This window comes from Anguilla rostrata, chromosome 3 (genome assembly GCF_018555375.3).
Source record: "Anguilla rostrata isolate EN2019 chromosome 3, ASM1855537v3, whole genome shotgun sequence".
Taxonomy (NCBI): domain Eukaryota; kingdom Metazoa; phylum Chordata; class Actinopteri; order Anguilliformes; family Anguillidae; genus Anguilla; species Anguilla rostrata.
Window position 1 is genome coordinate 30,538,550 of NC_057935.1, and position 12,039 is coordinate 30,550,588.

A 12,039-nucleotide genomic window follows, 5' to 3' on the forward strand; every position below is an offset into this window, starting at 1 on the left:
GTTAAACAAAGAAACATTTTGCTCTCTTCTTCTTCGAAGCAGGTAATATCAAACACTTTTGCTCATCAGAAAGTCAGACCTGCTCAGACGTGAGTTAAAGGAAGACACTTTGCGATCAATTTACTGTTTGTGTGTACAAAATCATGTGTAAAACTGTTCCCACTAGCAAAAGATCATTTGAAGTGATCAACTAACAAGATGCAAAGAGGAATGTGTGTTAAAATGGAAAGATACATGAATTTCATTTTTGTGGGTTAGTCTGAATGAATATGAAACATTGGCCTATGTTATTTTGCAAATATTGGGGAGGAGGTCATGCAAATAGATTACTTTAGCAAGTATAATCTGATTTATTAAGCCTGAAAGCAGTTTTGTGAATGGTAATTGCCTGTGCATTTTAGTATGAAAGGAAAGCAGCTATTAACTGTCATGAAACCCAACCCATAAAATGGCAGCTGTCATTGTGGCAAGAAGACGTTGTAAAAATCAAAGAACACAAAATAGAGAATGGTTAAATAATTTTGGAAAATGACAGGCAAAAATAATTGATACATATTGCCTATCTAGTGATACTGTTTTACACCTTTTTGGTGAAATAGAGAATGACTTGGCTTCTGGGTCACTCCAGAGGTGTGGTTTTTAACCAGCAAATGTTTCATTGCATTTAAATGAATGGAGAATGTACGGTAAATATCGCCCAATTTTTAAAATTATCTTAAGGTCATAGTGCATATCCCCTATACCCCAGTTCTGAACCCCCATTCTAGAGATTGTGTGCTTCCAACTTTATGGTTACAGTTTAGGGAAGGCCCTTCCCTATTTCAACATGACCGTGCCCCTGTGCACAATGCAAGGTTCATAAAAAAAGTGGAGTTTGGCATGGAACAACTAGACTTGCCTGCACAGAGCCCTGACCTCAACCCCATCAAACACCTTTGGGATGAATTGAAACGCTGACTGCGAGTCAGGCCTTATTGCCCAATAGCAGTGCCCAACCTCATTAATGTTCTTGTGGCTCAATTGAAGCAGATCCCTGCAGCCATGTTCCAAAATCTAGTGGAAAGCCTTCCCAGAAGAGTGGAGTCCGTTATAGCCGTAAAGGAAGACCATCTCCATATTAATGCCCATGGTTTTGGAATGAGATATTCAACAAGCATATATGGGTGTGACATTTGGGTGTCCACATACTTTTGGCCATGTAGTGTATGTTGTGGAGTGCTCCTTTGGGTTTTCAAAGAGCCGCTGGCTATGTATCGACAGCGCTGGTGGAGCACTATAAAACAGACCACACCAAGTGGCACAAATCATTGTGGTCTGCTGTATGCTGCACAACCTTGCTAAACACCACCGGTTGCAGCAGGACATGCCAGAAGCGGAGGGAAGAACGACTAAGGAGGAGGAGAACAACCATTAGAGTCATGCAAACCAACGCCCTAATGCAGCTGGTTTGCAGACACACCAGTATCATTAGTAATTACTTTTCTTAAGCGATTTGGGGTATGTATGCTTTATTTTTTATTTGTCTTCATTTCCAGTGTAAAAAAAAAAACGAACTCGCAAATAGTCTCATGGCCTTCCTTGGTTTGCATTTAGGCTAACTTCGGAGAAACAAGTTGTGAGTTGGTATTTCCCTTCATTCATTTCTTTTGTGACTGTTACCTGTCCATTTCTGTAACAGTCGTTATTTACTAAGTTTAGTTTGTACGTTCGTCTAAGACGTTGAATATTTAACCTTGTAACTTAATACATTTCTTAATTCTAATCTGGTTGTGAGTTTTACGTTTTGATAAAGGATGATCAAACAGGTTGCTCTGCCTATCAACACATTTGGCAATTTAATTGATAAGTATTATCTTTAATAATAATTGCCAAATTAAATCAAATAAATATATTTTATATGTTAGATAAGTGAGATATTTTAAGTGTTGATGCACTTGTTTTCGGTGTGCTGAGTGCCGAACATTAAATGAGGGTGTTAGCTGATAAAACCACTGGATTCAGAACGTAGACATATTTTACTTAATTCTTACTGTCACGACAAAGGCCTGTGTCCTCTCCTCCACTACTCTTACCAGGGAATGTATGGGCATGGTCAGACCACACACAGCACTGACCAGTTATCTGGTATGTGGCAATGGTCCTACTGTCCCATCTCAGCCCCCACACTGAAGAGGACACAGCACTTTCCTCATGGGCACTTAACAGCAATCCACCGTTAAGGGCTGCGGTCTGCTGCATTTCCTTGTTCAGCAATTGGGTATCAGTGTCCTCGACTGGCACAACTGTTGTGGAGGTTTTCCAGTGAGCTCACAAAGTAGGGATTGTGGTGGGGATTGCTGAAAGTCAGGTGCACTCACTTCACATTAAAAAAAATACAAGAAAGCCAGGGAGAAAGAGGCATTTTGTTCAATATTAATTGTCATGGAAACAATTTTAATATACAGTACCAGTCAAAAGTTTGGACACACCTACTCAGAAAGGATTTTCTTTATTTTTACTAATTTCCACATTTTAGAATAATAGTCAAGTTGTCAAAACTATGAAATAACACAAATGAAATTATGCAGTGACCAAAAAAAGATAAAAACAAATCAAAATTATCTTATATTTTACATTCTTCAAAGTAGCCACCCTTTGCCTTGATAACAGCTTGGCACACTCTTGGCATTCTCTCAACCAACTTCATGAGGAAGCCACCTGGGATGCTTTTCCAACAGTCTTGAAGGAGTTCCCGTATATTCTGAGCACTTGTTGGCTGCTTTTCCTTCACTCTTCAGTCCAACTCATCCCAAACCATCTCTGTTTAGGTCAGGTGACTGTGGAGGCCAGGTCATCTGATGCAGCACTCCATCACTCTCCTTTGTCAAATAGCTCTTACACAGCCTGGAGGTGTGTTTTGGGTCATTGTTCTGTTGAAAAACAAATGACATGCCTAACTAAGCGCAAACCAAATGGAATGGCGTGTCGCTGAAGAATTCTGTGGTAGCCATGCTGGTTAAGTGTGCCTTCAATTCTAAAGAAATTGCCTACAGTATCATCAGCAAAGCATCCCCACACCATCACACCTCCTCCCCCATGCTCCATGGTGGGAACCACACATCCATCACCTGTTCACCTTCTCTGTGTCTCACGAAGACATGGCGGTTGGAACCAAAAATCTCAATTTGAACTCATCAGACCAAAGGACAGATTTCCAGGGGTCTGATGTCCACTGCCTGTGTTCCTTGACCCAAGAAAGTCTCCTCCTTATTTGTCTCCCTCAGTAGTGGTTTCTTTGCAGCAATTCTACCATGAAGGCCTGAATCAGTCTTCTCTGAGCAGTTGATGTTGAGATGTGTCTGCTGCTTGAACTCATTGAAGCATTTATTTGGCCTCGAATCTGAGGTGCTGTTAATTGTCGATTTCTGAGGCTGATGACTCTAATAAATTTATCCGGTGCAGCAGGGGTAACTCTTGGTCTGCCTCTCCTGTGGCGATCCTCATGACAGCCTGTTTCATCATAGCGCTTCATGGTTTTTGCCACTGCACTTGAAGAAACTTTCAAAGTTCTTGAAATTTTACAAATTGACTGACCTTCATTTCTTAAAGTACAGTGTCCTTTCTCTTTGCTAAGTTGAGCTGTTCTTGCCATATTACAGACAACTACAACCAGAAATTATGGCCTTCTACCAAATAGGGCTATTTAACACCCACCCTACCTTGTCATAACACAACTGGTAGACATTAGGCATTAATGAGAAAAGACATTCCACAAATAACTTTTAAAGGCACACATTTACTATTTGTGCCTTTAAAATTATGATGTAATCATTGTGCTTCAACATTTTCCACCTCTAAATTGTTCACTGAAGTTCTAAATGAAAACTACTTGTTGGGGGTGCATTTCAAAAAACATTTTTTTAAATTAAAATTTTAGTTTTGTAAAGGCATTCATACATCAGGCATCAACTTTACTATTTATATTTGTTTAAGAAACTAGTTTCAAGCATTTCAGCGTAGGCCTTTAGATCAAAATGTCTTTAAGATAATGAGAAACATACATTCAGTCAGGTGTGTCCAAACAAAACTTGCCACTGAAGACTCAATATTTTGGTTTTTGAATGAAAATAAAAATATAAATTTAAAAATGTGTGCATTCTGTCATTATGCAGCATACCTCCTTCCACAGCCGGCTCAAGGGTGTCAAATTAACTGATTCTAACATGCTGCTTCCCACAGAAAGTGAACTGTGAACTGTGCGCTGATCATTATGGCCAAACAGTTCATAAAATCACAAAAAAGCCAGAATGAAGACCTTGCCATTTTGAGGAGTGTACTCTGGTCAGAAGAAACAGAAATTGAACTGTTTGGCCATAATGATCAGTGCTATGTATGGAGGAAAAAGGCTACCCCAAACATTTGATTCAAGCTAAGCTATTAAAAGACAATGCCACCAAATACAAACAAAGTGTACAGTATGTAAACTTTTGACCCACTGGAATTATAATATAGTGAATTAATGCTGAAATACATCTGTCTTTAATCGAATGTTACGGATATAAGATGGCAGCTTATCTAACATTGGTTTGAGCATGAGACAGCAGTATTCACTCTGAGTACGAAGTCAGGTCAAGCTGGCTTTCTCATACGATGTATATTGATGTGTTCTAAAGCTATCACAAGTAATAAACCTGACCACACTATGACGCACTGCATCATGTGATTTGAGGGTACTTTCATATGCATGCACATAAATTACATCTGCATAATAGAACACGGCTAACAATCTTACAATATCTAATCTAGAGGCCCTCATTAAACAGTTTTTGTTCCTGCACAAAAACCATCCATAGTATAAATAATAAAATTTCTGTTAATATTTCTCTTTTGATCTGCTAAAGTGCATATAATGTGTTTTAGCATTTAATTTGTTTAAGCACGAATTTAGGATCAATCAGTACGTTCAGAATGGCATTAAAGTCATTATTGTAAATTATTGAAAGCTTTAGCAACTGTGGATACTGATATGTAAATAATAATATCTTCCATATAGTAATGAACAGAACTATTTGTCAGTGAGCCAAGTTCATTTATGTATAAAGTAGTAAGCAATGGACCTAATATAAAACCTTGGGGAACATCCAAAGAAATTACTGATAAACATCCACTGTTATTAGTTGTTTTTTGCCATTAAAATAGCACTCCAATAGCCCTTACACACATTGCTATCAAATCCAAATGACTCCAGCTTATCTAAAAGAAGCCTGTGATTAACAATATTAAATGCCTTTGATAAATCAGTAAACAAGGCAATGCAATTCTCTCTTTTTTCAGTGAACAAATTATATCATTGACCACTGTGCTTACTGCAGTCAGAATAATGTGTGATCAGGCCTAAAACCAGACTCATAGGAGTTTAAAGTACTATAAATTAGATATGAACAAACTTGGTTATTAATCTAAGGAAGAAAGTTTGGAGATTGGCAGATCGGGAGTACTTATTTGGGTCACTAAAATCTCCACTTGTAAATGAAAGAAGACATGCTCTGCTTTCTAGACTTTAGGGATACTTCCCCCAACAATAGTCAGGTGGAGAATGTGGGTGAACGGGAAAGCTAAAATGGGAGCTGCCAGTAAAAGCAGTCTTGGGTCAAGTGAATCAGCAGTGATAGTTTTTTTTTTTTTTTTTCCCCGAACAATAGACATTATCTCATCAGCTACCTCATGTGCAGAGAATACCCTCGATGAAAAATTAAACCTGGTAAACCTATACGTACTGGTGTGTGGGTTTCATTCTTAACAGTATTACAGGGCAGATATATTTTTTTAACTAGATTGCCCAAGGAAATAAAATATTCATTAATCACATTACATATTTGCTCTTTATCTGATGTAGCTACAGAATCATGAATGAGATGATTTGGTAGAATAGAAACCTGTGCACTGTTTAGCACTAACCATTTTTCTAAATTTAGCATGCATACCATTACATTTAGACATCCTGAGAACAAAATAGGATGATTTGGCCTTTCTGCTAATGCATGTTGTGAAAAGGATTGACATTCTTTTGGGGATTTTGATGTGAGTGCCATGCTACATCTCTTACCTACAACAAATCAGAGAGCTAATCTGAAAAACCTGGATTATTTGTTTTTCACACTTATTAGCAAATCTTATTAGCGAAGCTGCTGGGACCCTATTGTTTTTCTAGGATTTTTAGGGGGCCAAGCACCAAGGGTCCATATGACCCCTGTTGTTTTTGCTAGGATTATTAGGGGCTAGTCACCAAGGGTGCATAAGACCCCTGTTGTTTTTGCTAGGATTCTTCTCCCTCTACTTCTCTTCCTCCTCTTCTTAGTTCAAATGGGCAGACTGCCTATCTTTGTCACTCATAGAGCTCCACTCCTTTCTCCCACATTCCTACTGTGAGGGTGGCTGGAAGCAGGCCATAAAAACCTCCTCTTCCCCCTACCACCTACACACACAGCTGCAGTGTGCAGTTCCTGAGCCTAAGCATATAGCTATTAGGGCTGTCAGAAAATATTCAAAGTTCGAAAACTATTCAAAAATCTTTTTTTTTAAGTTCGAACATAAATTTGAGCATTCAAATATTAGTTTTGGATCCCGCATTTTGTAATTAACATGAATATGCAGGCTTTAATTTCATGCGGCGAATCGTGTTCATGCACGCAAACTTCATTTCCTGTGCTAACATTACTTCCTCTCTCAACAAAAATCGTTCTGTCCTGGACCCAGAGCAAGTGGATCGTTTGGTTTTCCTTGCCAATAACCTCCGGTGATACTTTCAGCTCCATGGACACCTAACGTTACTGGTCAGCTAGCCTCGCGAGCCAGTCTCTTTTTCACTTCGTTCAACAGGTCTGGTCAGCTAACAATTTATGCTAAATAATGTTCCAATGGCAGGCTATGTTTCCTTTCTGTTCTGAAGATTTTGATAAAATTGGATGATGAAAGAAGTTGAACAAACTAAACAGAGTAAGTAATTCATGTTGTTTTAGGCTACAGGTATTAGCTGTTTGAATTGTTTTTGTGTTAAGAAATAAACAGGGATTTCCTATTAACAATCATTTCCCTATTATTGTGATTAATAAATGCCGAGTTGTGGCAAATTACATCCACGAGAAAGTGCTTTATTCATTTGCGCATTAGGCTATAGAAACTGCAGGGGGCTCATTTATAAAATGAACTTGCGTGCATACGTCAAGTGAAGACCTGACGTAGAGCCACAACCGTTTCCACGGTCAAATCGAGTCATGTTGAAATTTTATAAATCACTACTTTGACACGATTTTCTACGCACGCCCCACAGAGTTGATCTAAAATACGTTTTTATAAATGAGACCCCAGATGTAGTAACCTAGTATGAAAGTTCACCGATGTCCTCTATTCTACTGCCCGCTTGTGGAAAATAACAGGCAGGCCAGTTTAGAGGAAGCGTCATGTGCATATTGCGCCCGACAATAAGCAGCTTATTTTTGTGAATTATAGGCAAATTATATTTGAATATATTCAAACTCTTAACTAATTACCAAAGCTAATATCAGGGTTCGTACGGTCATGAAAAACCTGGAAAAGTCATTGAAATTTAAAATGCAATTTCCAGGCCCTGGAAAAGTTATGGAAAATAATATTTTTTGAAAAGTTTTGGAAAAGTAATGGAAATATAGCTAAAGTTGCATCAAATATAATTACTAATTAATCCAATCATAAAAATAGTATGTATAGTAATAAAACGTAAACTGGCACGTAACCTTCCCGGTATTTTGGTGGTGAGAGAAGTTAATTCGGTCTGGCTCAGTCTGTTTACAGGCACGCCCAACAGGCACGCTTCTGCTAATGTAGCAGTTAGTAAACGTAGGCCCTACTGTGCCGACAATATGCCAGGGAAGTGCAGCTTCAATAATATATCAGGGCTCGAAATTAACTTTTTTACTTGGTAGCACTGGTGCTCCCAACTTCAAAAAGTTAGGAGCACCCACCAAAATGGAAGGAGCACCAACAATATGTGCAATCGATTTTTTATTGATAAACGACAATATAACAGTATGGTTTACAAGTAACAGTTAAACTGTCACGCCTAAAATGTGTCGAATCTTCAAGCAATTTCGTGTTATGCATTCAAACGACAAAGCGCTTCTTGTCACATTAATACCGCTAATTAAATCAACCTCCAGTAAACTGCATCGGAGAAATTAGCTGTTTCAACCAGGTCGCTACACAAAACACTACGTTAACATTTTTTTTTAAATGCCGTAATCTTTCGCTTCAACTTTTCAGCTTTCGATAACGCTAATAGATTGAACATAAACTTTTGTCTTCAGGTAACATTAGTTAACGCGTTAGCTCTCTGTGTCGCGTGACAGTGGAGTGCAGCGAAAGGGGTGATTGAAGGCTAATATTAACCTATTTAAAATCAGCATTAAAGGTAAGAATGTCAAGCTCACGATTGGTTAGAAGGGTCACCGTCAGCTCACAAGGCACATACTGAGTGTACTAACTAGCGAATGTACAGAGAAAGAGACGTTCGACTCGAAAAAGAAAAAAAAAAAGGTCGCACCAGAACAATTATTTGCACTCGCAAAAAAATTCCTAATTATATTTCGAGGTCGCACAGATTAAATTTCGGGAGCGTATGCGACCAAAATGGTCGCAATTTCGAGCCCTGTTTGAGACATTGACAAAAATGTTAAACTATTTGAATTAAAATATGAGAGAATGTATCTAAGTGTGTCTGTCTGGTGTTTATTTGTTTTAGAGAGGCACCATATGTTTCAGATGCAGACCTAAGTTTACTTAGTGTTACAATAAATAATTTTAAATCGTCCCGCAGAGATAAAGTCATTTGTTGTGGTCATGGAAATTCAGTTAAAGGTTGTGGAGAAGTCATGGAAAAGTCATTGAAAATCATTGGTGAAAAAGTGTATGAACCCTGTAATATTCGAACTCAATTTCATGGCACTTTTGACAGCCCTAATAGCTATATTCTGTTTGGTGGCACTGTAGCGATCAATAGAACATTCAACAGTTTAACATTCAAACTGTTTAAACAGTCATTACCTTTCGAACCGATGTCGTAGAAAGATAGTGTCCCTGGATTCCTTTGAAGGCGACTGACTGATTTGCATGAAACTTGCACTAATATGGTCTGGGGACACTTCTCATTAAAAGTTGTATAAAGAAAGTGTCCATGTGAAAATTTTGGCTGCAGTGTTAAATAAAATTTTGTGTTTTTTGATATTATTTCTGTTTTACTGTATGTTTTCGATTGGCCCAGACAGATTTTTTGTGGCCTGAAGGATAGTTTAGATATTTACAAACGTTTCTGGTGGGTTTGCAATGGCTGGTATCGATGCAATTGCGTATTTGTGGTTTAAAACAAAAAAAACAAAACAATAGATGGCATGTAATTCCAAAGCAGCTTCTACAGTGATGTTTTGGGGAATTCCCAGGCATCAAGGGATTTTTTTTGTCCGAGTCCACACGTAATGTCCCTTTTATTTATGTACATTTACGTACATTCTCTTTGCATTTTTTTAGTTTCTCTAGAATTTCAACACCTTAGTTCTTGTTAAGCCTAGTAAAATTGCTCAAATTTGTTGCATGAACTCCCTCCAAAATCTGTTGAACTCCTTTTGTATGCCTTGTGTTAAATTTTGTTTTTTCATTTGCAGTACAAATGTTTCTTTGCTGGGAAATTAAAGACTATAGCTTTGCCCTTAAAGCATATCTGTTTGTTGCCTCTCAGAGTTCCAGACGCCTGACTGGGAATTGGAGAGAGGTAGCAGTTAAATTTTTCAGTGTTAATATTTTTGTGGAAAGGAATTTGGTGTTTGTTCTGCAAGGCTGCCAGTTTGTTCTGCAACCAAGTGTTGCATTATCACAAATAACTAATTTTGCCCCCTGTAACAATGGTCAATATAATGAAAATGGTTAATGTAATTACATTGCATTACATTACAGACATCACGCTCTTATCCAGAGCGACTTACACAACTTTTTCACATGGCATTTACATTGTATCCATTTATACAGCTGGATATATACTGAAGCAATGCAGGTTAAGTACCTTGCTCAAGGGTACAACGGCAGTGCCCTACACTGGAATCGAACCTGTGACCTTTAGGTTGCAAGACCAGTTCCTTACCCATTATACTACACTGCTGTAATAATTTTGTCCCTTATAATGTAACGCCTGCTGGTTCATGTAATAAAAATCTTGAATGTTTAACAGAACTTTTGCCTGTTAATGTAATAATAACTTATTAAATGAACTGGCAGTTATTACATTAAACTTTTTTTGATTAACAGTTGATGTATTACATTATTTAATGTAATAACATGTCAAATTACTGTCTGTTTGTTTGATTTCATATCTAATTAATGGCAAGTATCACGCCTCTCATGGTCATGGGTGGTCCAGTGGTTACGGCCACTGCCTTCAATGGTTTGAATCAGACCTGGGTCAAATACAAATACGTATTTGTATTTAAAAATGTAGTTAAATACATATTTGAAGTATTTTCAAATACATTTACACATGAAATACTTTGTATTTATTTAAATGATTTTCTTGGAAAACCAAATACTTTCCCAAATAGTATTTAAAAAATACATTCCTTTAATTAAATACTTTCATGTACTTTACTGGGAAACCAAATACTTCAGCATTTAGAGCCTTTTAAAAATGCATTAAAATATGAATACAGTTAAAAAATATTTTGAAATTTTTCTGTGATAGACAACAGAAATGACTGAGCCAGCAACAATGTAGGCTTCATACTGAAGGGGGTATCCCAGATTTCTTTTTATCTTTGTGAGTGGCCCTCGATGTGATGTCAGCTATTTATAATACTGAGGGCACTCCAGGGGAACTACTAGGGGCTTGGGGTTGAATTTGGATTATGGTCAAGAGTAGCTTACGCTGGCACTTTTAAACAACCCATGCGCTGCCTCTGACAGACAGTAGCCTGAATTCCTGTACATGTCTTTGCATGAAGGGGGTGGCAAACTCAGACTTCTTGATAAGCTACTTGCAAGCTTATTTGTACCCATGCAATCTTTTTATTGTATTTCCTCTTTTTTTCTGTTGTCAGAGTGTTCAACAGCCATATGTACAGTTCCGTCTTTTACATTTTGTAAGGCACTGATAAATTACAATTCAGCCGTGCATATTCACTACCAATTAACCCGTTCGCACAGATGCAAAATCTGGCCAATCCATGCCCATTTAGGGGGTACCCTATTTAAAGCTTTATACCTCCAGATGTGAGCATCCCAAAGAAAAAAGTGCCACTGTCTAGGCAAAAAATCTAAAATGAATTTGCTCTTTTTTAGTTTGCAATGAAATACTGAGAGATCCCATATTTAAAGCAGGTTAACTATACCTATATCAAAAACTCCTTAACCACAAGTGCATACAATTCAAGGGTGGATATATAGATCTATGAAGCAAAAAGTAAGCAGTGTACCCAGTGTCTCCAAATCTTTCCAAAATGTCTAAATTATGCATTGCTGTAAATCACAACATAATCATGTATTTCACTACAAATCAACGGTTTTGACTAAAAAACAACTCACTGTTGCATCATTTTCAGTGAATTACAAGCTTTCCAACAGTAAAGTGGTCTAAAATATCCAGGGGTCCAGAAACATATCCAAAATCTCTCCAAAAATGAATAAAATGCTTTTTGTCCATTATAAAGCATATAAATGTGCCACTTACAAAGGTTTAAGATGAAACATTGATATCAGATTAAAATATAATGCAAAACCATTGTCACACAATGTAGTACAGTACCTAAATGTGTAATCATTAACTCTTGTATGTTTTTCTGTCCTCTACAGTATGTCATGTTTTCTTGTATGGGGATGGGACAACATTGAAACTAAATTAAACCGTCCACCACATTTTGGTGATTTTCCAGCTTTCACGTCATACCCAGTGCATACACAAACACTACTGAGCTACCAAAGAACGCTCACGTTACAGTGTGAAATATCCTCATTATTAACTACCACTAACCTATTTAAAGACACTCA

At 37.5% G+C, this 12,039-nt stretch overlaps 1 protein-coding gene across 5 annotated transcripts in view; it reads left to right on the plus strand.

Annotated features, from left to right (window-relative positions):
- The window catches only part of ubr3 (ubiquitin protein ligase E3 component n-recognin 3), a 412,017-nt gene that overhangs the window by 206,261 nt on the left and 193,717 nt on the right, over positions 1 to 12,039 (plus strand). For 4 of the 5 annotated variants that reach the window (XM_064329864.1, XM_064329859.1, XM_064329863.1 and 1 more), the window contains one exon: positions 9,746 to 9,778. The exons of the other annotated variant lie outside the window; for it this stretch is intronic. In XM_064329864.1, the coding sequence (XP_064185934.1) occupies positions 9,746 to 9,778 (33 nt within the window). The remainder of the gene's footprint in view (positions 1 to 9,745; positions 9,779 to 12,039) is intronic. 5 annotated transcript variants of the gene reach the window in all.